The 25,939-nt window shown below is 39.4% G+C and overlaps 1 protein-coding gene and 1 long non-coding RNA gene across 3 annotated transcripts in view; one reads left to right on the forward strand and one right to left on the reverse strand.

Annotated features, from left to right (window-relative positions):
• Window positions 1-222: 222 nt before the first annotated feature.
• Window positions 223-25,939, reverse strand: part of mier1b (mesoderm induction early response 1b, transcriptional regulator) — a 59,373-nt gene continuing 33,656 nt past the window's right edge. Inside the window, exons 10-13 of one of the 2 annotated variants that reach the window (XM_043257440.1) lie at window positions 23,275-23,369; window positions 14,270-14,397; window positions 2,086-2,213; window positions 223-1,900 (exon numbers count right to left, since the gene is read on the reverse strand). In XM_043257440.1, coding sequence (XP_043113375.1) covers window positions 1,611-1,900; window positions 2,086-2,213; window positions 14,270-14,397; window positions 23,275-23,369 — 641 coding nt within the window. In that variant the 3' untranslated portion in view covers window positions 223-1,610. The remainder of the gene's footprint in view (window positions 1,901-2,085; window positions 2,214-14,269; window positions 14,398-23,274; window positions 23,370-25,939) is intronic. The other variant, XM_043257449.1, reaches the window with a different exon arrangement.
• Window positions 7,585-23,226, forward strand: LOC122357847. Its single transcript, XR_006252542.1, has 3 exons — window positions 7,585-8,588; window positions 12,629-13,230; window positions 21,843-23,226. It is a non-coding gene; the product is annotated as an uncharacterized LOC122357847 (long non-coding RNA).

The raw sequence follows: 25,939 nt of genomic DNA on the forward strand, positions 1-25,939 counted from the left end.
TGACGCTTAAATCTGAGAGTAGAAAAAAAACCTGTAACCTGTAAATGTAACCAAGAAAAACATATTTTTTGTGCGTCAGAGAATTTTGCCTTATTAAAATGTTGTGCAATATGATTTAAAAAAATTATTCATGCTTAATATTCTTTTTTAAATGTGTAAATAAACTTTTTTAAATTCATTTTTTGATTTACAACTTTCGATCCATGACCATTGTTTGTTATTCCTAAAACTTTGCTTTCAATTTTAAATCTTTTGCAATTTTAAATCTTGTTTAAATCTTGTGCAGTATATTTTAACTTTTATAAATTTTGTTTTCATGCTTATTTTTATTTTTTTTATCTGTGACTGCAATACTTTTGGCATACTTTGTATACTTGAAGATATGATGCGCTAGTGGCGTTCTACCAATGACAATGCGTAGGGGCCAGCTGGCCAATCAGAGCAGACTGTGCTTGATTTTTGACCATCAAAGAATGTCAAAATATTCTGTTACAGCAAATACATAAATAATGATTTTTAAAAATAGCATTATATGAACCCTTTAAATCAACCATTCTGCCAGTACTGGCTAAAAGTAATTAGAGATGAGCAAAATTATCGGAATGTTATTAGGGCTTAAAATGTAAACATTGGCAAGGGCAATTTAAAAAATAAATAAATAAAAAAAAAAACAATGATAAATTAAAAAATACCTAAACCACTGTGTTCACGGTTTATAATAAAAATCTTCAAGGCTTGATGTGGAAAATAAAATAAAAAAATAATAATATAAAAAACAAAACAATTTCAACAGTGTTTATTTGTTTTAACAGTTCAAAAGGGAAATACTGGGAAATATCAGTATTGACATCAGCTATACCCCAAAATTATTTTTAAAATATTAGCAATTTAGTTATCGGTAAAAATCTGATATTGTGCATTGCTGAAAGTAATCTAGAACTAAATGAGAATCCTGAGAATAACAAAAAAAATCATTAAAATATAAGATGCCTTGCAGAATACTAAAAAGCTCCCAAAAATAGGCTTCATTTTCCTTACACTTTTCCCTTAAAAAAAAAAAAATAATAATAATAATTCGCCATATAACCTGGACATTTCTGCTATGAGATTTACTCAGTTAAACATACAGCTAGCAAACCAATTTCCTGGACACTTTATAAAAACAAAGATTTGGAGGGGTGATTCCAATGGCTTATTTATTTTAACTACATCTGTCAGGAGCTTGTAGTTTGCCTCCAACACAAACAAGCTGAGCACTGAACCATTAAGGTATAATATAAATCAAAGCACAACTTGATGCTAACCAACAAACATTTATCTATGTGTATTAAGCATAATGTCTTAAACAGCATTTTCACCTAATGTCAAAATGTCTCAATAAAAAATATAAATATCTTCTTGGTAAAAAAATATGACAAATTCCATTACATATAGAATATACATTTCTCTGTAAAATGGTTTCATGAAAAAGGCGCATTTATCAGCTGTAGGTTTGAAGGGTGGTTTTTTGGAGCAGCTTAGCTTTGGATTTAGGGTGGATGAGGTGAGAGGTGTCACAGCGCTGTTCCATCATCCCGGTTTCTGATTTTGGCATGACTTTTGGTATTTTTTTAGTCTTCTTTTACTTTAAAAGGGTCTATCTCAACCTGGGCCAGTGAGTCTGTTTCTGTCCGGCACTTTTTTGTTGGCCTGTCGAGACCCTGGCAGTCCTGTTGGTGTTTCAATGAGTCCATTCTGTCTGTATTGTGGGTTTGTGTAACTGTACAGCCATTGGAGTCCAGATGATCTGTGAGTAGACTGTGTTTAGATGCTCCATTTGCCTGGTGGGGTTCACTCTTCACCTCGTTCACATTGCTCAATGTCTGTGTGGCATCTGCACTGGAACTGTGACTGGTGAGTCCTAAATTGGGAACCAAAGAGTCTATCTACATAGTTGTAACAAATTGTTCAAACAAACTACATACAACATCAATCAAACCAAATTTTGGTGTCCTGAAAAACTCACCAAAGCAAAATACACACACACACACACACACATATATATATATAAATTTTAAAAATAAACAAAAACACTTGGTACTTTACCATTGAGACTGCATGTCTCTTCTCTCTCTGGCTGGCTGGTGCTGCAGCAAGAGGAGGCAGGAAGGGGTGTGGCTGCTCTACTGGAAGTAGTGCTTTCTGTCTCATCTAGAAGTCTGTCCATGTAATCCCTACACAAATAACACAAAGAACACACACCTTACACTGAGAAATAGAATGAGCCCAGGAAGCTAGACAAGGAAATGAATCAAACTCTTGAGTGATACCCCTGCCACTAACTTATGACTTGTATATGTATAGTACCTAAATATTGTTAGCTGGACTGCATTTACATCTTCATTCCAATACATCTCAAGTGTTGTTCAAAAATGAGCAGTCGAGTATCTATTATGCATATATATCAGTTTGACTGAATGAGCTGTATATTTTCATTTGTTTACTATTTACAGGCAAAATAATCAACATAATGATTGGTAATTTAATATTAAAGATTCAAAAATGACCCAACACTAGTTGAGAGGTTTAAGAGGTTTTGACTCATTCATGATTACAAGAAGCAACTGATTTCAGATATTTTTTCCAAAGGGGGTGCTTAACTCTGTTGCATTTTTATGTTTCTTTTGTTTGCAGTTCCATTGATTTTTTTCGATTTCTCCATGAGATTCTCTCACATAGACAGGCTGTGTAAGCTTCAACCGGCAAAACCTGTTGATTATTCCTTATTAATTAGAACCATTCTTGAAGAAATTTTGGTGCAGTTAGATGTTTTAATCAGATTGGTTGTCTGGTCGGGCAAGTAAAAATAAAAAAGGCATTTATTTGTCAAGCATTAATGTTAAGCTCTTTCACTGTATAGAATTCAACCAGTCAAAGGCCTGTTGGTAAATGATGATACATTTTCAGAGTGGCAGTTTAAAGTTTGGTGGCTGCATTTTGAACAATCTGAAGATGATACTGGATTTACTTACTTAGTCAAGTCTAGATGAAATGAAAGCATGAATAACTCTACCAATTTTAAGAAACTCTAAGGCTTACACAAGTGTGCCACACTTAAAAAGTAAAGCCAGAATGCTATGATTCATAACATGGTCCAAGTATAGGTCCTTCTTCATGTAATCTCATGGGACACGAAACAAACTAACTTGAATTTTTATGTAGATATGATGTTAATGTGGGTTTTTTTTTTCAAATAATAAGTTCAATAAAAAGTTTGGTTGTAGTTAGTTAAGCAATGCTATAATAACGCGAGAGTGACATCATGATTAAGCAATAATTTAATTAATGTGCAACAAATTAAAACTACCTATAATTCAAATAAGCAAACGATAAAACTTGGCTCGCTAAATATTAGATCACTTTCCACAAAAGCACTTTATATATATGATTTGATCAAAGAAAACAGAAACCTGGCTAAAACCAGATGAATATATTACTCTAAATGAAGCTACCCCCCAAAATTATTTCTATAAAAATGAGCCACGTTTAAAAGGTAAAGGGGGAGGTGTTGCTACAATTTATAACAATATTCTTAGTACTTCTCAGAGGGCAGGCTTTAAGTATAACTCATTTGAAGTTTTAGTGCTGCATATAACATTATCTACAGAATCATGTGCTAGTGATAAATCTTCTGTCATGTTTGTACTGGCTACTGTATACAGGCCACCAGGGCACAGCACAGATTTCATTAAAGAATTTGCTGATTTTTCTAACTGAGTTAGTACTGGCCGCAGATAAAGTCTTAATTGTTGATTTTAATATCCATGTTGATAATGAAAAAGACTCATTAGGATCAGCTTTCTTAGACATTCTGAACTCTGTTGGGGTTAGACAACATGTCTCTGGACCTACTCATTGTAGAAATCATACTCTAGATCTAATACGGTCACATGGAATGGATGTTAAAATGGTTGAAGTCCTGCAGCAAAGTGATGACATTTCAGATCACTATCTAGTCTTGTGTGAACTCTGTATAGTTAAACCTGTAAACTCTGCACCTTATTACAAGTATGGTAGAACCATCACTTCCACCACAAAAGAAAGCTTTCTAAGTAATCTTCCTGACTTATCTCAATTCCTTAGCACATCCAATACGACACAAAAACTTGATGATATAACAGAAACTATGTACTCTTTTTTCTAGCACTTTAGATACAGTTGCTCCTTTGCACTTAAAAAAGATAAAAGAAAACAATCTGACTCCATGGTATAATGACAACACACAGACCCTAAAGAGAGCAGCCCGGAAAATGGAGCGCAGGTGAAGAAAAACTAAATTAGAAGTATTCCGTATCGCCTGGCGGGAGAGTATCCTGTCATACAGAAAAGCATTAAAAATTGCAAGATCTGATTATTTTTCATCCCTTTTAGAAGAAAACAAACACAACCCCCAGTATTTATTCAGTACAGTAACTAAATTAACAAAAAATAAAACGTCAACAGGTGCTAATATTCCCCAAGAGTATAGCTGCAATGAGTTCATGAATTTCTTTACTTCTAAGATTGATACCATCAGAGATAAAATTGTAACTATGCAGCCCTCAACTAGTTTCACATCAGATAGTGAGCTTTAGATCCGATGAGGAAAAATTACACTCTTTCTCTATTATAGGAGAAGACGACTTGTACAAACTTGTTAAATCAACTAAACCAGCAACAAGTATGTTAGACCCTATTCCATCTAAACTATTAAAAGATTTCCAGAAGTCATATATCCTATTTTGAACATTATTAATTCATCATTGTCATTAGGATATGTTCCCAATACCTTCAAACTGGCTGTAGTTAAGCCTCTTATTAAGAAACCACATCTTGATCCCAAAGACTTAGTAAATTACAGACCAATTTCTAATCTCCCTTTTCTGTAAAAGATAATAGAAAAGGTAGTATCCTCACAACTGTATTCCTTTTTAGAAAAAAATGGTGTCTGTGAGGATTTCCAATCAGGTTTTAGACCATACCATAGTACTGAGACTGCTCTCATTAGAGTTACTAATGACCTGCTTTTATCATCTGATCATGGTTTTATCTCGTTATTAGTGCTATTAGATCTTAGCGCAGCATTCGATACTATCGATCACAACATTCTCTTGGATAGACTAGAAAACTATGTTGGCATTAGAGGAAGCACCTTAGCATGGTTTAAATCATATCTATCTGACCGCTATCAGTTTGTAGCATTAAATGAGGAGGTATCATATCAATCACAAGTGAAATATGGAGTTCCTCAAGGCTCAGTGCTAGGACCGTTACTTTTCAACCTGTACATGTTACCTCTGGGAGATATTATCAGGAGTCAGCTTTTTCAGTTAGCTTTCACTGCTATGCTGATGATACTCAGCTCTATATTTCAGCGCAACCTGGTGATACACACCAAATTGAGAATCTAACAGAATGCATAGTCGATATAAAAAGCTGGATGATGAGTAACTTCCTAAATTCTGAAAAAACAGAGGTGCTAATAATTGGACCTAAAAACCCCACATATAATAATCTAGAACACAGCCTATCACTTGATGGCTGCTCTGTTAATTCTTCATAATCAGTTAGGAACCTAGGTGTGCTGTTTGACAGCAATCTTTCCTTCGAAAATCATGTTTCTAGCATCTGTAAAACTGCGTTTTTCCATCTTAAAAATATATCTAAATTACGACCTATGCTTTCAACCTCTATTGCAGAAATATTAATTCATGCGTTTATGACCTCGAGGTTAGATTATTGTAATGCTTTATTGGGTGGTTGTTCTGCACGCTTAATAAATATAAATATAAATAAATAAATACTTCAGCTAGTCCAAAACGCAGCAGCCAGAGTCCTTACTAGAACTAGGAAGTATGATCACATTAGCCCGGTTCTGTCAACACTGCACTGGCTCCCTATCAAACATCGGATAGATTTTAAAATCTTATTAATTACCTATAAAGCCCTGAACGGTTTAGCTCCTCAATACTTGAGCGAGCTCTTATCACATTATAGTCCTGCACATCCGCTACGTTCTCAAAACTCTGGCCATTTGATAATGCCTAGAATATCAAAATCAACTGCGGACGGCAGATCCTTTTCCTATCTAGCACCTAAACTCTGGAACAATCTCCCTAACTCTGTTCGGGAAGCAGACACAATCTTTTTAACTTGGCCTACACATAACACCCCAACATACTTTTTATTATTCAAATCCGTTAAAGGATTTTTAGGCTGCATTACTTAGATTTGCTGGAACCCGGGAACACTACTCCTAAAATACAATGTACTTGTGACATCGTAAAAAGAATGGCATCTATGCAAATATTAGTCCTGTCTCTTTCTCGATCTGTTTTCACAGTTTGTATCCAGACTAAATGGTGGATCAGCACCCAGAGATTATGTTCATCAGAGACCAGAAAACGTAGATGCACCCGTGGACAGATCACCAGATCCTGATGCACACACACACACACACACACTAAGTCATTTACACTATCTGACACAGCTGCGTTTAAAATTGAACTGGAAGTTAAGTGCTGGGCGTCCGGTCAGAGGAGAACTGAGTCTGGTTTCTCCCAAAGTTTTTTTTTCTCCATTCTGTATGAATGGGGTTTTGTTTCCTTGCCGCTGTTGCCTCTGGCTTGCTTTGTTGGGGACACTTAACTTCTAGTGATTATCATCGAATTGATTACAGAGACCATCTCTGCAATAACAAATTGGTCACTCTGGTCATTATACATCCCTGTCATTGTACTCTTCTACCTTATACTGTACAGTGCTTTGATGCAACCTGTGTTGTTAAAAGCTCTATATAAATAAAAATGATTGATTGCTTGATTGTTTGGCTGTGCATTTATTGAAAGAGCACTCTGCTACATCTGAAACGATTGCACTGTATTTTCAGTTTTTTTTTTTTTTTTAATTTAAAATAAAATGTTAAATCTGTGTTATTCAAGCCAGGTGGAGAGCTGAAGGGCCAGGGTGACACCGAGGCACAGAGGAACGAGAAGGATGCTGCAGAGCCAGAGCAACAGAGGACTGAGGTGGAGCTGGAGGGATGGAGGAGCCTGACAGAGCCGGAGGGATGGAGGGACGAGTCAAAGTCGGAGGAGAGGAATCCCAAGGCGATGAATGGTTGACGGCAGACCTTTGCAAACAATAAAATCTAAAAAAGACTATTTATTGAGTTTGTCTCTTACATAGTGAGAGTCATTTTAAAATTGCCACGACAGTAACTATGACTTGCAATAATGTGTATATAAAGTTGTTATTCAGCTCAACTGAATACTTATGTACTTAGTTATTTTTTAGATGAGAATGTAATGCTGTCATATATGCAACATATGAATGTCTGAGAATGTCATCTGCAGACATTACATGTACAGATGATTTTTTATGCCTAAACACAAGACTATAACACAAACAACCCCACAGTTCATCACTTTTGTTGCCACTTTAATTGCTTCCTTACTCAGAACGTAGTGACACAAAAGAGTAACTGATTATTTCTTTTAACATACCACAATTAAAAAAAAAAAATTCTGTTTTGTTGTAAATGAAAGTGTGGTTTTGTCTCTTACATGGTGAGTCATTTTAAAATTGCCATGACAATTTGGCGATGAGGATGGAATTCCTTGGATGTACTTTCTGGAACTGTGAGCGGATGGTCACAGCACACCTTAGGACTTAAAATCACAGCCCTACCCCGACCAGCTTAAGAAGAGGGGACGACTGCCAAGGTCTGGAAAGGACACCACAGGAATCGACAAAGAGATAAATCAATAAATTCCCATAAAAAAATCAAACAAGTTTGTTGGTAAATAGGGAAACTGAAACTAAAGGGGAACAAACCATATCAGATGTGTTCCAGATTTGTGGGGCAGAGAAGGTAAGAGCCCTATCGCCTGCAATGCCCCGAAAGTGGACGAGGACCTCGACTGCTCTCAGCCACGATGACCAATAGCAACGCCGACGACAGAACAGCCTGGTAATGATTTCACAGCCTGGTATGATGCAACCACAACTGGCAGCAGCACCAGTGACTCAAAAATACCCAAACCTGTGGGCTACACAACTAAGAACGACCACAAAACCTGACGTGGCGGGGAAGAGGAAGTTTGTAAAAGGACTGAACAAAGCAAGAAGAGATGCTGAAAACACTGGCTGTGTGATATGCAAGACTGATGATCACAAGACAATAGACTGTACAAGATGTTTTGTGTGCGAGAAGGATGGTCGCTGGAGCAGGGACTGTCCAGAAAACCCGCAAAGAGAAGCTAACTGAGGAGGCGAGAGCAGAGTGCTAGATGAAAGCGTCCATGGCGAGCAATCAGCAGCTCAGGGAAGTGAACATTTTCTAACCACACACATATATATATTGACTTACATACTGCTATCTGCAATGATGGAAAAGCTTGCTTGTCTTTATGTGTATCTGATGAAAATGATGTAGGGCCATGGTGAACAAACACACAAGCTACAAAAAGTGATAACGTAACTCAGTCAACTGATGCCGAGGTTAAGGTGTGACCTCTCTCAGCATAAATCAGAAGCGATTTCAGGCTAGAAGAGACGGACACCAGCGCGTAAGTCTAGTATACCTATTGCTGTGTGTTGTTCAAATTATTTCTTGCTGTTTGGAGAGAATATTTGCGTTTCCCTACTTATTTGTAGTGTGTAGTTTAGTTGTGCTGTACTTTAAGTGGTTGTAAATTGTTTGCCTCCGGGCTATTAAGAGCACTTAAGTGTGAAGGCGTTAGTTTCGTTTTTCCTGATCGACCTCCTGATTGGCTACTGCCTGGGCAAATTAGAACTAGCTTTCCGCTGTTTCCACTGCATGCAGTTTGTATTTATTTGTTGAGTGTGCGCTGGCGCGAAAGCGTCAGCGGAAGCGTCCGTGTTCAGTCTCCTCGTGTGAAGACTACGAGAGTAAAGACATACGACTTTTCCTGCGCGACTTTAACTGAGCAACGCACTTAAGTACATTTTCATTCATTCTCTTACACATCTTCACTTCCTCTTTTCTACCTCTATCATGTGTCTCCAACTCATTCCGGTTGTCTCTCGACCTCGCCCTAACAACACACGCAGACGTCAATGCACTCCTACTAACCTACGCTCTGTCCCTACATCCTCTACTACACCCCTATCTTTCTCTGTTGGTCTGTGGAATTGCCAGTCAGCTGTCAACAAAGCTGACTTCATTTCTGCTTTTTCTGTACATTCTTCACTCAACATTCTGGGATTGACTGAGACCTGGATTCGTCCAGAAGACTCAGCAACCCCAGCAGCTCTAGCCAACAATTACTCTTTCTCACACACACCTCGTCAGGTTGGCCGGGGTGGGGGCACTGGTCTGCTCATCCCAAACAATTGGAAATATTCAACCCACTCACTTCTATGTAATTACATCTCTTTTGAATTTCATGCTATCACAGTTACTACTCCGACAAAATTCCACATAGTGGTAATCTACCGCCCCCCTGGACATATTCTAGACAACTTCCTAGAGGAGCTGGATGGATTACTGTCATCTTTTACAGACGAAGGCACTCCACTCCTACTCTTCGGGGACTTCAACATTCATCTTGACAAACCTTACGCTATGCACTTCCATTCACTTCTAGCTTCATTTGACCTCAAACGCCTCATCACGACAAGCACCCACAAATCAGGCAACCAGCTTGATTTAATTTACACACGCAGTTGTATCACAGACACCATTTCAGTACAACCGCTTCACATCTCTGACCATTTCCTTCTTACATTTAAACTGCATTTTCCTATCTCTGTGCAACCAACCCCTATACCGGTTACTTTCCGACGTAACCTTCGTTCCCTTTCTCCCTCCCATCTCTCCTCTGCTGTGTCCTCCTCCCTTCCCTCACCTACCCATTTCTCTTCTTTGGATGTGAATGCAGCTACAGATACCCTGTTCAGTACTCTAACCTCCTGTCTAGACGACATCTGCCCTCTCTCCTCCAGGCCAGCACGGACTGCCTCCTCTAGCCCCTGGTTGTCTGATGTTCTCCGTGAGCATCGGGTCAAACTCAGGGCAGCGGAGAGAAAGTGGCGCAAATCTAAAGATCTGTCAGACCTGAGCAGGTATCAGACTTTGCTTTCTTCCTTCTCTGCCGAAATCCGCACTGCCAAATCATCATACTTCCAAAACAAGATCAACAACACTTCAGACACACGTAAGCTCTTCAGATCATTTAACTCCCTGCTCTATCCCCCTCCACCACCTCCCACCACCTCAATATCACCTGACGATTTTGCCACATTCTTTACAAACAAAACAAAAGCGATCAGTAGCCAGTTCTCAGCCCCCCCAACGCACAACCTTCAACCAACCACATCGACTACTGATTCTTCCACTTTCTCCTTCTGCTCCCTCACTGAGGCAGAAGTATCCAAACTTCTCCTCTCCAGCCATCCAACAACATGTCCGCTAGACCCCATACCCTCTCATCTTCTGCAAGCAATCTCCCCCACAGTCTTGCCGGCACTCACGCACATCATCAACATCTCTCCTCACAGGCACCTTCCCCACAGCATTTAAGCAGGCTCGGGTAACCCCACTGCTCAAAAAGCCCACTTTAAACACTTCTCTTATTGATAACTACAGGCCAGTCTTTCTTCTTCCATTCATAGCGAAAACATTTGAAAGAGTGGTTTTCAACCAGGTATCGCAAAACAACAAACTGGACCATAACCAATCAGGTTTCAGGTGCGGCCATTCAACTGAGACTGCAAGAGCTGAATCCAAATCATCAGTTCTCATTCTGCTGGATCTATCTGCTGCTTTTTGCACTGTGAATCATCAGATCCTGCTGTCTACCCTCTCATCACTGGGCATCTTTGGAATCCCACTTCGTTGGTTTGAATCCTATCTCACTGGTAGGTTTTTTAGGGTGGTCTGGGGAGGAGAAGTATCCACAGCACATCAACTGGTCACTGGGGTTCCTCAGGGATCGGTTCTTGGACCCCTCCTCTTCTCCATTTACACTACATCACTAGGCCCCATCATACAGGCTCACGGTTTGTCCTACCACTGCTACGCCGATGACACACAGCTCTACCTCTCTTTTCATCCAGACGATCCAACGGTAGCTACTCGGATCTCGGGTTGCCTGGCGGACATCTCGGCATGGATGAAAGAGTACCACCTACAGCTCAACCTGACAAAGACTGAGCTGCTTGTGTTCCCTGCCACTCCAACTACACAGCATGACTTCACCATCCAGCTAGGTTCTTCGTCAATTACCCCGTCAACCTCAGTCAGAAATCTTGGTGTAATCCTCGACGACCAACTAACCTTCAAAGATCACATTGCAAAGACTGCTCGATCCTGCAGGTTTGCATTACACAACATCAGAAAGATCAGGCCCTTTCTAACAGAGCAAGCTGCGCAGCTACTTGTCCAGGCCCTTGTCATTTCTAGACTGGACTACTGCAATGCTCTTCTGGCTGGACTTCCATCAAACACAATAAAACCTCTACAAATGATTCAGAATGCAGCAGCACGGCTGGTATTCAATGAGCCCAAGAGAACCCATGTTACACCTCTCTTTATCTCCTTACATTGGCTACCGATTGCAGCTCGCATCAAGTTCAAGGCACTGATGCTTGCATATAGAACAACCACAGACTCGGCACCGGTCTACTTCCACTCACTATTACAAATCTACACACAAATCTAGAAGTCTGAGATCTGCTAGCGAGCGACGCCTCGTGGTACCATCTCAAAGAGGCTCGAAATCACTCTCCAGAACTTTCTCGTTCTCTGTTCCTGGCTGGTGGAACGATCTTCCAGTACATATCCGGAATGCTGGATATCTGTCAATCTTTAAGAAACTGCTGAATACCTGACCTCATCATAAAAAAATAAATAAATAAATATATATATATATATATATATATATATATATATATATATATATAAAAAAATAAATAAATATATATATATATATATATATATATATATATATATATATATATATATATATATATACACTCTCACTGTCTCTATCTCCCCCTTTATTCCTTCCCTTCTGGCATGTACTAATTTGAACACTCCCTGTGACTGGGTGATATAAGCACTTACTCTGTCTGTTTGTCTCTCAAAAAATGAATCGCTGTTGTACTCTCAATTGTAAGTTGCTTTGGATAAAAGCGTCTGCAAAATGACTAAATGTAAATGTAAATGTAAATGTAAATCAGCAGATAAATAATCACGAGCATGTCATTTACAATCAGACATTGCGAAAATCTCCAAGCCCCAGTGGGAATCCTTTCGACCTTTCCATTTTTTCCTCAAACTCCACAAAAGCGCACTCTTTTGCTTTTCATACAATGAGACTTGTAAAGTTGCTAAGGACTGATCAGAAGTTGATCAGAATTCCCATTTCAATTAGAAGCAAATATTTGTAGAGTTACAAATGACCTATAATCCTCTTGTATGTTTTGATGTGTCCATGAAAATTGCCATTTTAATCTATGCTAAATCATGTGATAGATAGCAGTTTAAATAAGCACTAGATATGTGATGTTTGGTGTTGAATGAAAGGTTGTGACAATTGCCATGTCATGATTTGAATGATTGTTTGTTATTTTGTTGTTGTAGGATGTAGGAAACGTTCTATAAAGTATAGGACATCCCAGAGATGCTATCTCCAGATGGGACAGAAACTCTGTATTAATGTAAAGTAATTTATGAGTGGAAGAATAGCCAAACTGGGTGGGAACACGCCCTGTAGCCCGTCATTGATTGGATAAGCACCCCTCTGGGCAAGTCCAAATCAGCTGTTTAAAACTTTGAAGCAAGAAGCGAGGAAGAGAGAGGAAGAAAAGGAAAAAAGGCAAAGAAGAAGTCTGAGAGTTTTCCTCCATCAGAGCAGTGCACATTCCATCACTTGCGCTGCAATAACTCCACAAACTTGCTGTACGACTGGAAGTTGCCAAGGACCAAACGTGAGCTGCCACAATGCAAATCACTGAAATGCTCCAGCGTTCCTTCAGCAAGAACTTCATTGACCCTCTGCAGCTTTAACTTCCAAATCTGAGCAACCAAATGACGAGAGACTTTCCCGAACGCCTATTCAAATCGCTTGGGGAATCCCAAAGATGTCATCCAAAACAAACGCCGCGACCAATCAGATAAGCCAGGATTCCCTCAGAGAAAGTTTCCCTCTCTTAACTGATTGGTGCAAAGTGAAAAGCTAAAAGGTAAGCTAAAACCTCTGCTTTGATGAATTCTTGTGGGTTGCAATCTTAGAACTAGCATATAGACTTCATTAATCAATTCATTCTTATCTTAGTCATGTTAGTAGAAGTATAGTTCAATAAAACTCCTGTTTCATTATTAAGAGTCATTGTACAGATCTGTGCTACCCAGTTCAGAATTTAGAATTAAGTCAGGTAAACGAATAAGTGGATACCAATTTGTGGTTATTTTGCTGATCATAAAATAAACAGAATTGGTAAGATACCTTTAATTGTGCTAAACGCTGGATGGATTAGCCAATAAAGTGTATTCTATACATTTCGTGAAACCAACTCGAATTATGAATATTCGATTCACCAAATATTAAAGAACTATTTCATATTAATAATCAGATTAATATCTTACAATGATGAGGGCTTAGACAATGTCACAATGATGTACAAAAGTAAAGATTTTCTATGAATGCCAAAATATTTTATATTAATAGAAGGGGGTTCCTAATAAGTTTCTCACTGATTCTGGGGCAGCCAAATCAAGCATACGACCATGTGACCTGCAACCATTTTTAACTGAGCAATAATCAAAAACAGAACTGAGCCTTTCAACACAAATAATTCTGCCTGACGATTTGCATCGCATGTCACATGTCGTAGTGGAAAAAGAGAGTCTGTACAAAAAAGACTGGTTTGAAAAAACAGAAAAAGAGACATTAAAATGTGAAAAATACTACTGGTCAGGTAGGATGTGCGCTATTTCAGTTAAACTAAGTGAAAAATAGCAGTTACCTAATGCCAGAAAGTGTTCCCCACTTATCTCTTTCTAAATCAAAAGACAAAACATGGGCCGAGGTGGGTTTTTTTGTGCATAAAAACTTAATGAAATTACTTAAAATATCCTCAGGAAAATATTAATTATTACTACAGAGCATTTTGGTCAACATTTGCTCTGATGCATAATCAAGCCTTCTAAAATGTTTGTAAATAATGACCACATTTATTTTGTTACTTTATTAAGACAAAAAATGCTAGTACAGATACTTACGTTACTCCTGGGTGAAGGTTGTATTTCCTTTTTCCAATCCTAGTTTGTTGCGCAAAGAAATCATACCGCTCCGACTTTTTCCACATGTAATAAAAAGCCACACAATCTCCGACTGACCTTGTTCTGACCTAAAAGTAGATAAGTGACAAAAAATTAAGTTTAAAATAATACACACACACACATATATATATATATATATATATATATATATATATATATATATATATATATATATATCCTCCTGTTACTAGCTGCAGTTTCATTTCTCGTTGTTTCTAGGGAGCAACTTTAAATCCACAACCACCTATAGGATCACAACACCAATCACAATTCCCTTCTTAAGGTCCCTTCTGTTATTAGCAGTCATTGCTTCACTCAGAATCTAATCATCCACCTCCATCCCTAGCTCCTCATATTTGGTTGAGTATGAAAAAATGTAGAAGAATAGAAGAGGAGGTGTGTCTACCATCTGATAATATGCCAAATGGAGTGCCCCAAAGTTGAGTGCATGCACTTCAAAAACCAGATAAGAAGTGCGATTGTGTTACATAGACACTACAAAGACTTGTCTCAATGTGAAGTGCTGCACAGAGGAACGACGCAAGCTGTCCCAATTCAGGATGCACCCTCCAAAAAGTGTGCAACAAAGCCCGTCACGACTTCAAACACGCCCTCCGTTTCCCATGAAAATTAATTGTACATCTGATGGACATTTTGTACTCAACCATAGCCCAGAATCACTTGTGCAGATGATCACGGTGTTTACATTCAAAGAACACAGCGATGAGAATTCCCTGTCTCTCAGTCATTATGAGTTTAGTCGTGACGACAGACTGGGGTCTTGCTTGGAGCCCTTATTAGCTCTGATAATAGAAAACGTCAATGATATTTGGCAAGTGGTTAACTAACCCTGAGCCCCTCCACATCACGTGTGTATAAATAGGCTACAGGTGTAACCACTCATCAGATTTTGCTTCGGAGACGACAGTTTGCATGACTACCAGCCCTGAAGTGCTACAAACAGAGGAAAAGCTGAAAACATAAGTGGGTCTTCAGTGTCTGGGGCTTCAGCACGATGAAGATGCGATCAGGGCCCTCATTGTGAGGCCATGCCCATGACAGTACTGCGATCCCGCCTTTCTATCCTTCAGGAGGGACTGTTCCCCGCTGCACACTCCTTGATAAGCCGATGACTCTGATGGTGCCATTTGTGAAGAGTCTGGATGTGCGGTTAGCACTACCCAATCCTTCAAGACTATTCGGCTCGGCTATGTGATTCAATACACCCAGCGTCCTCCCAGGTACAGTGGCGTTCTAGAAACTTCTGTGGCAGCCCAGAATGCTCCTCCTGGCAAAGGATGCAATCGAGCCAGTCCCTCCAGCTGAGATGAAAGCAGGTTTCTACAGCCCCTACTTCATTGTACCCAAGAAAGGCGGTGGCCTTTGAGTTCTGAATTGGGCCCAGCACAATATTTCGTTCAGAATGCTTATGCAGAAATGCATCAATAAATGTGTACAACATCGGGATTGCTTTGCAGCAATCGACTTGAAGGATGCGTATTTTCATGTCTCCATCCTTCCTCGCCACAGACTGTTTCTACGGTTTGCATTCGAAAATCGAGCATGGCAGTATAAAGTCCTCCCCTTCGGCCTCTCCCTGTCTAAGCAAGGCCTTCACGAAGGTCACGGAGAGCGCTCTTGCCTCCTATGGGAAATGGGCGTCAGACTCCTCAGTTATCTTGAATTATCTATGATTAGCTAATTCTAGCTCAGTCCATAGTCCCATGATGGGCATGGCACAGTGGGTCACTCTGCAAGACGATCCCACTGGCTTATCGTCACACTTTCAGCCTATGGATAGACCTTGCATTTCTACAGGCCGGGGTGTCCTTAGAACAAGTGTCGCGGCATGTGGTAGAAACCACAGATGCCTCCATGACAGGTTGGTGCGCTGTCACAGTTCAATCGTGCAGCTCTCACAACAACTCTGCCTCCCCGGAGAATGGCTACTTCACCCTGAGATGATCCAGCTGATTTGGAATCGATATGGAGAGGCTCTGGTCGACCTGTTTACTTTTCGCGAATCCTCCGCCAGCTGTTTTACTCCCTAACCGAGGCTCCCCTCGGCACGGACGAGCTGGCACACAGATGGCCTCGGGCCCTACGCAAATATGCGTTTTCCCCAGTGAGCCTGATCGCACATACACTGTGCAAGGTCAGGGAGGACGAGGAACAGGTCCTGCTGGTTGTGCCGTATCAGCCCACCCAGACCTAGTTTTCCGAACTCAATCTCCTCAATCTTCTCCTTGGCACCATGTGGCAACCGTGTCCAGACCTGTGGAACCTCCATGTTAGGCTCCTGGACGGGACGCGGCAGACTTAAGTGATTTACCACGGGCTGCGGTGAACACTATTATTCAGGCTAGAGCTCCCTCTACGAGGCAAGCCTATTCTTTGAATTGGAGCCTGTTCGCAAACTGGTGTTCTTCTTGCAGGGAAGACCCCTGGAAATGCAAGATTGGAGTAGTGCTTTTCTTCCTGCAAGAAGGGTTGGAGTGTAAGCTGTCACCCTCCACCCTAAAAGTGCATCCACCCTCCACCCCATCACGATGCAGCCGATGGCCGGACTTTGGGGAAGCACAGTCTCGTCGTCAGGTTTCTGAGGGGTGCCAGAAGGTTAAATCCTCCTAGGACACCCCTTGTGCCCTTATGGGATCTCTTAATTGTCCTGGCTTGCCTCCAGAGAGGTCCCTTTGAGCCGCTCGAGTCAGTCAAGCTGAGGTTTTTGTCTGTTAAGACAGCGCTCCTGATCACACTCACTTCCATCAAGAGGACCTCCAAGCATTTTCGGCAAGTGAAAAGTGCCTTGTGTTCTGGCCTGCCTACTCTCATGTAGTCCTGAGACCCGGCCTGGATACGTACCTACCACGCATTTTCGCGATCAGTTGGTGAACCTGCAAGCACTGCCCACAGAGGAAGCAGATCCAGCTATGGTCCAACCAGATCCTGGGTGAACCGTGCCCCCTAGGACTGAGAGCTCATTCTACTCAAAGTGTTGCCTCCTCCTTTGCGTTAGCGCATGGTGCCACCCTGGCAGACATTTGCAAAGCTGCAGGCTGGGCAACACTGAATACCTTTACGAGGTGCTACAGTCTTTGTGTAGAGCCAGTCTCTTCCCATGTGTTGGGTAATAGGTAATCGGAGGGAAGAACTGGCTGATGTCACAATTGCTGCACCATTAACCCTCACTTGGGGACGTGAACGCTGGTTTTTCACCTTCAGTAAGTTCACCGGATGGTGAACCCTTGTGGGGCTTCCTCCAACATCCCCGTCAGCAGTCTGACGACAGGCCCAGTATTGGCGCTTGCCTGAATCCGGTCATCCCCTGTACTGGGCTAGGTGCTCCATATAGCTTATTCTCCACAGAGATCCCATATGTGTATTATCCACGGCAAGGTACCCTCTTGTGAACCTTTGTCTTCCCTTGACAGAGTCCTCTGTCTGTCTCTGCTGCCAGTACTTTCCTCTCCGTCCTGAGATAGGACCAGCCACAGAGATAGGACCAGCCACAGAGATAAGTTGTATGCTTACTGCCCCCTTCTGTGGTCAGTACTAGTTTGTCACCCCTCCCTTGGTCAGGATGTGGTCTCTGTAGCGTTCTTACAGAAAGTTTGCTTCCCCATTGTTAATAAATAGAAGAGATTCGCACCCTCTTGGAAGGTTGAAATCCCTTTCGTTAGAATTTTCTAAACTCAGGAACAGCGGGTTGGCTTCTCCAGTAGTCATGTACTGACGTCTGGTCCCCGGTGGGCACCAAGATCAGTGTATTGCTCTGGGGCGATGGGATGGTTACAACCTTTGCATGGCATTAATCTGGCATGTGCTGCTTACCAACTGTTGCAGTGCGATCAGGTAGTAACGAATTCAGGTTGTGACATAACTCATAGTGACTGACAGACAGGGAACGTCTCGGTTACATATGTAACCCTCCTTCCCTAATGGAGGAAAAGGAGACGTTATGTCCCCTTGCCGCAACCTTGCCTCCAGAGAGGTCCCTTTGAGCCGCTCGAGTCAGTCAAGCTGAGGTTTTTGTCTGTTAAGACAGCGCTCCTGATCACACTCACTTCCATCAAGAGGACCTCCAAGCATTTTCGGCAAGTGAAAAGTGCCTTGTGTTCTGGCCTGCCTACTCTCATGTAGTCCTGAGACCCGGCCTGGATACGTACCTACCACGCATTTTCGCGATCAGTTGGTGAACCTGCAAGCACTGCCCACAGAGGAAGCAGATCCAGCTATGGTCCAACCAGATCCTGGGTGAACCGTGCCCCCTAGGACTGAGAGCTCATTCTACTCAAAGTGTTGCCTCCTCCTTTGCGTTAGCGCATGGTGCCACCCTGGCAGACATTTGCAAAGCTGCAGGCTGGGCAACACTGAATACCTTTACGAGGTGCTACAGTCTTTGTGTAGAGCCAGTCTCTTCCCATGTGTTGGGTAATAGGTAATCGGAGGGAAGAACTGGCTGATGTCACAATTGCTGCACCATTAACCCTCACTTGGGGACGTGAACGCTGGTTTTTCACCTTCAGTAAGTTCACCGGATGGTGAACCCTTGTGGGGCTTCCTCCAACATCCCCGTCAGCAGTCTGACGACAGGCCCAGTATTGGCGCTTGCCTGAATCCGGTCATCCCCTGTACTGGGCTAGGTGCTCCATATAGCTTATTCTCCACAGAGATCCCATATGTGTATTATCCACGGCAAGGTACCCTCTTGTGAACCTTTGTCTTCCCTTGACAGAGTCCTCTGTCTGTCTCTGCTGCCAGTACTTTCCTCTCCGTCCTGAGATAGGACCAGCCACAGAGATAGGACCAGCCACAGAGATAAGTTGTATGCTTACTGCCCCCTTCTGTGGTCAGTACTAGTTTGTCACCCCTCCCTTGGTCAGGATGTGGTCTCTGTAGCGTTCTTACAGAAAGTTTGCTTCCCCATTGTTAATAAATAGAAGAGATTCGCACCCTCTTGGAAGGTTGAAATCCCTTTCGTTAGAATTTTCTAAACTCAGGAACAGCGGGTTGGCTTCTCCAGTAGTCATGTACTGACGTCTGGTCCCCAGTGGGCACCAAGATCAGTGTATTGCTCTGGGGCGATGGGATGGTTACAACCTTTGCATGGCATTAATCTGGCATGTGCTGCTTACCAACTGTTGCAGTGCGATCAGGTAGTAACGAATTCAGGTTGTGACATAACTCATAGTGACTGACAGACAGGGAACGTCTCGGTTACATATGTAACCCTCCTTCCCTAATGGAGGAAAAGGAGACGTTATGTCCCCTTGCCGCAACCTCGAACCATCGTTGAGAGCTGAGACTCGGTTTCGGCTCCTCAGCAAATCTGATGAGTGGTTACACCTGTAGCCTATTTATACCCACGTGACGAGGAAGAGCTCAGGATTAGTTAACCACTTACCAAATTTCATTGGCGTTTTTCTTATTAGACCTAATAAGGGCTCTAAGCAAGAAATAACGTCTCCTTTCCCTCCATCAGGGAACGAGGGTCACGTACGCAACAGAGACGTTCTGTGAGAGATTTAAATTGACATTTAAATTTAATTGTATTCATTTATTCAAATATAATCTATCTATATATTTTTATGTCACACTGTCAATTAAACATAAAAAAAACCATTCATTTATTACTTTTTTTTGTGATGCAAGTTAAAAAAGAAATGGTAAGTTGTATACATTATTCATTTTTGTAAATGAATTTATTTGTAAAGAGACAGTACTTTCTATACATTTTGTATTTTTTGTTATGCATATTCGCATAAAAAGGAAGTAATTGTTATTAACATTGTTTTTAAGCAGCTTACAAAACATGCATCTCTATGTTTTTTTTTGTCCTGTAAATACCTTTAAACATTTACACATTTAAAAGATCAATGCATTACTGAAAGTATTATTTTATAACTATTTATCACATAACTTAGGTTTAACATCAGAAAAACTGCCCTAAAAACCCATGGCAAACTGTCGTCAGGAGCTGAATCTCTTGATGGCAAATGGCTAGCAACCCCTCAGCGACTCTTAGGACAATCCGGTGGACAGTGGAACCAGGCATATCAAACACTCTGTAGATCACTCTGTATGATGAACTACTGGCCAAAGAGAAGAGAAACACCAATGTCTCAAGTTGCAGTAGAACTGTCAGGGTCTGAAAACCATTAAAAACATGTCAAGAGCTGGTACATTCAGCTTTATCCTACAGTACAGGAAACTGTTCTGATATAGGGAAACACGAAAAAGAGAAATTGTTTTGAGCTAAGACCAGGGATAGGCAAAAATACATAAAAATGTATTCAAAAATACAAAATACTATGTGTAAAAATGCATTTAAATACAAATATAGTATTTTGGAAATACACAAAATACATGTGAAAATGTATAATTCAATAATAATCTCTAAGGTGATGCCTGTATTTCAAGTTTTAATTGAATTTAATTTAATTTACCTGGCCTCAGTCCTGGTTAGCCCGAGGTACATCACCGTCTCCTCCATTACGACGTAAAACATAAAAACAAAAATAAGTAATTCTGGCTCCACCTGTCCTGTCAGGATGGCAGCTCTCCTCTTGCATCGTTTCTATGAGATAGGAACAGTAACCCCTGGTGGTGCAATCATAAAATCCTGCGAAGACGGAGCATCTTATGTACTTTGTAGAGTCCTTTCGTGCACTTCGGAGGCATGCCTTTTGAAGTGTGTGCACTTAACTTTGGGACACACACTATAAAAAATTATTCCACATTTTAATTTGTAAGAATGAAATTGTTTCAGTTGACACAACTTACAACTTCTGAATTTGTTTATTCAACTTAACATTTTCTCACTGACTGAGTTGGTTGAACTAGAGTATTTGTTCCCACAACTTTAAAAACTTAAAAAAAAAATGTTCATTAGCCATCTTGATGAGCTTCTCCACAAAGTTAGGAAACTTTCCCTATTAACAAATTTGGTAAGTTTAATATGTGTACAGTTATGCATGTTGTCTAAGAAGAGAAAAGTGTGGTTTAAAGCGCTGTATTTGTTAGTTATAACATGTATACCAGTGTTACTTTAGTAGCATTATGAATCCTCAAAATGCATGCAGTCCTATGATATTTTCCACATAAATATTACTAAAAATATTCTCCCATGCAGCACTGAGCTGAACATATCTGGATAAAAATAAAAATATAGTTCTTCTTTTACATTTCTGAAGTAAAGTTATTCATTTATTAAGTGCCTCACCGGAACCCACTGTAATGCTGCGCATATGTAAGGTTGTATTGTAAGGTATGTAAGTTTTAGTTATTGTACATTTTTGAACAGTAATAATTCAACAATCTTGTGGATGGATTGCAGCAAGTCCTTTTGCAGTTGTATCCATCAAAGAAATACGCAGCAAAATGGAAATGACTTTTACATTGTAGAGCTTGGACAAAGTTACAAGTAAATGTATTAAGTGCACATATTGGAGTCTGAAGCTTTAAGACTGAAACACATTAATGGCTTCCTTTTGTTTTTAATTAAAACACACAGGTTCTGAAGAAGAATTCATCAAGAACATAGTCTCAGTCTTAAGACGTCACTCCTTTGATGCTGTGATGCCAAAAGCCCCTCATGAAAAAAGAAACCCATAGTGTTTACAACTGTGATGACGAGCGCTTATCAGGATTGACTAAATGCTGCATTTTGCTGCAAGTTCACGGCATAGAATCTTTCAAATATGTCAGAGAATTTTACAAGTTTGTTATGGTGGCGAAATTTCCACACCCTAAAACATGAAGCTGCATAAAACAAACTGTGATTTATTGTTTGGCATGTCAGTCAAACTGCCTAACGGGCAGGCCTTCACCAATAAAAGCTGCCATGGGCCACACAAGGCTATCAAAGACATGACTGTTGGAATTACAGTTGTGGGTAAATGTAAATATGATATGATAATGATAATTTTTCTTTAATTCTTCCTGTAATTTCTATATAATTAGTTTTTTTTTTAGTTTGTACTGACATAAAATAAAATCATGTTCAGTTTTCTAATAAATTTTTTTTATTATACTTAACTTTTAATGTATTCATGTTTTTAAACTAACTGAATGTTTTAAGAGTTTGTCCTTAACATTTTGAAATAGTGAAAATGTGCTATTTATTTGATTGAATGTGCTTTTGCAAGTTTAGAAAATATGTCACATTAAGTTCAATGCACGTTTAAGCTAAAATAATTTATAGTTAATAAGTAAATAAAACTTAATTGAGTCAAAGTACAAAGACTAAAAAAAAAAAGATCTGGTAGCAGAGTTTGAGTTGATTTATTGCATCTGGGGAAAGCCCTGTGCGAGAAACATTTATTTAATTCTTAGCTGAGAGTATGTTTATTTTTCTTCATTCATTATGTGAGTTATTTTGATGAATTTTACAAACAAAGCTGTTGGATATTTTTTGTTGTTGCTGTTGTTGTTTGTGGGTTGTATGATATAATATTAAATTAGGGTTTTTTTAGTAGAAGAGCTTTTTTGTTCTGCTTAATGCATATGCACAGCAAGGCAGAGTGAATTTCAATTTTCGTTGCTGAAATCAGAAAAGATTGCAGTCAGCCTATTCAGCTCTCCGTCATGAATATGATTGAAGGACTACTTTGACACTCTACAATATGGATTATAAGGACATGTTTACGGCTGTCATTCCCTCTTTTGGTTTCTTAAATGACTCATAATTACAGGTAAGATTGTTCTCTTTGACATTTGCACGTATATTTCTTTTACACACTCAAAACCCCACCCAAAATCATATAATCATTGTTTTAACTAATAATCTGTGTGGTTGTAAGTCATTAGATGTGTGAATGTTAAAATTTTAATACAAAAAGGAAGGGGAAGATATGGATCGGTATTCATTATAAGACTTTGCAAATTAAGTGATCTACCTACTGAAATGAAACCTATAGCGATGAATGCCATAAAACGAGCACTACCTTGTTGGCCTGGATAAAATGAAAATCTTTCCCGTAAGCCTTTAAACCTTGTTCAAAATTCCTACATTCTTCTTCTGTCCAGACAGTTAGTTCCTCTGTATAAAAGAAAAAAAAAAAAAAAGATAAGGGCTGTGAATAGATTAACCATTTAATTGCAATCAAAAAAAAAAATGCAAACACACATATATATATGCATGTATATATATATATATATACATATATACATATATATATATATATATATATATATATATATATATATATACACACACACACACACATATATATATATATATATATATATATATATATATATATATATATATATATATATATATATATATATATATATATATATATATATACACACACACACACACACAAACAGTATATACACAGTGCCTTGCAGAAATATTCAAATCCCTTCATGTTTTGTTATGTTGCAGACTTCTGTTAAACTGTTTTAATTACTTTTATAATTTAAAAGGTACACTCCATACATCATCATGGTAAAGCAAAAACAGAAATGTCACAAATGGAAAAGAAAACACTAAAATAAATACGTTGCACAAGTATTTCAACCCTTACCTCAGTACATAACTAAAGCATCTTCACAGTCTCAAGCATTTTTGGGTATGATGCAATAAGCTCTGCTCATCAGCAACTGGCAAATATCTGTCATTCTTTACCTCACTTCTTCATCTCTCAACCTTAGTCAGGTTGGATGGCAGCATACACATATTTACATGGTTTCTTCAGAAATACCTGATTTGGGTTCAAGCCCAGGCTGTGGACATTCGTGAGCCAGTCAGAGTATCACTTGTTCCCACTCACTATCATGCCTATCATAGTTACATTTGTCCCTCATGCTCGTTAGCTCTTTTTTTTTTTTTACAAGCTCATCAATGATCAGTGGTAAGCAAATCTTCCATCACTCACGGTGAGTAAATGGCTTCTCCTTGCATTGTCACTTGCACCACTTGCCACATGTATAGTTTATCTCTCTCTGTCAGCGATCAGGGATTCACATGTGATAAATGCAGGGAAGCTAGGCTGACAGAGAAGGTTTTAGAATTAAAGACACACATCGAAACTTTAATTGAGGACAGTAAGAATGTGAGGGCTGTATATATGGTTTTGGATGCAACTAGTTCAGTGAATCATGTACATTGTTCGGGTTCCGGCATTAGAGCCCGTGTAGCAGGGCAACTGGGTTACTGTGAGGCGCACTAGTCGAGGGTCAAAACCGCTCTTCCATTCCTATTAGAACTTAAACCTCTCCCCACTCAGTGATGCACCTACTAAGAAACCTGATGAAAGTGCTCTAGTAATTGCAGATTCTATTGTACGACATGTGGAAAAAAAGAGACACCAGCCACCATAGTCTAATGTTTACTGGGAGCCAGAGCGCCTGACATCTTGGCAAATTTAAAAGTGCTGGATGCTTAATGTAAATTCAGTAAAATTATTATTCATGTTGGTGCTAATGGTGTCCAACTTCGCCAGTAGGAGAAGGTGACTTGACTTAAATTATCTATGACAGAGTGTGTTAAAAATGTAAAAGATTTAATGACCAAAAATGTTCTCCTGTTAAATTTAGATAAGACAGAGATATTACTTATTAGACCAAAAAGCATAGACCATAATCTCTTGGATTTTAAAATTTTCTGATATTTCTCTTTGTTCTGCAATTATAGTCTGTGTAGACATTTTTTGATGGTAAGTTTAATTTCCTTGATTATAATAATTGAAGTGTTGTTTTCCAACTTGTCAAGCTATAACATAGGCTATTTCAATATTTAACATGACTAACGACTTAAAAGTGACTTTGTGGTAGCTCTGAGATGTCTTTTGGCTCGTTTTCAACAAAATAAAATGAAATGCTTTTTATCTACAATAAAAATAACTGTCACATTTGGAGTTTTGCATAATTAGACAGTTTAAATAAATACTGAAACACATGCAGTGCTGCTATTTGCAGACTAAAATAGAACAGGCATATACCCCAAAGATCATATTTCAAATGTTAGATCTTAGAAACATTGCCAAATGTGACGAGCATCCTGAGGTGTCATCAGCATCGTTTGTAAAACAAATGAGGAGCACATGCACGCCCTCACATGATTTCTAGACTGAACTTTTGTAACAAGCTACAGGCAGTCCAAAATGTCTTTACCAGGTCAAGAAAATATGATCATATTCTCTGCACTCACTACTATTAAGTTCCATAAATATCAAACATCATTATTCTGTAGGACTTACTAGGAATTACACAAGCTTCAGTCTGGATCCAACCCTTAAAATGAATCCTGAGTATTAAGACTTGTATGGCATAATACAACATAAATCATGTCCCTTACTGAAATATATAGAAGAAATCCAATGAACGATTTATGTAATAAAAAAAAAAATTCACATTGTTTTATACATATTTTGGATTGTGGGGGGGCACCATTATTCTGATAATGTAAAATGGTTGCACTCTGTGAGCTAGACAACTCAAAATAAACAACTCAGAAAATACAATACTGATATAATGACCATACTAAATAAAAGAGCTTACAGGACGTAATGGATATAATCATAAGCTTAAACCAAATGCCTTAAAATGATTTTTTCAGATTTCGGTAGCTATGGTCTACTAAAAGAGTGAAAGGCATTAAAG

The sequence above is a fragment of the Puntigrus tetrazona genome, chromosome 2 (assembly GCF_018831695.1).
Source record: "Puntigrus tetrazona isolate hp1 chromosome 2, ASM1883169v1, whole genome shotgun sequence".
Classification (NCBI taxonomy): domain Eukaryota; kingdom Metazoa; phylum Chordata; class Actinopteri; order Cypriniformes; family Cyprinidae; genus Puntigrus; species Puntigrus tetrazona.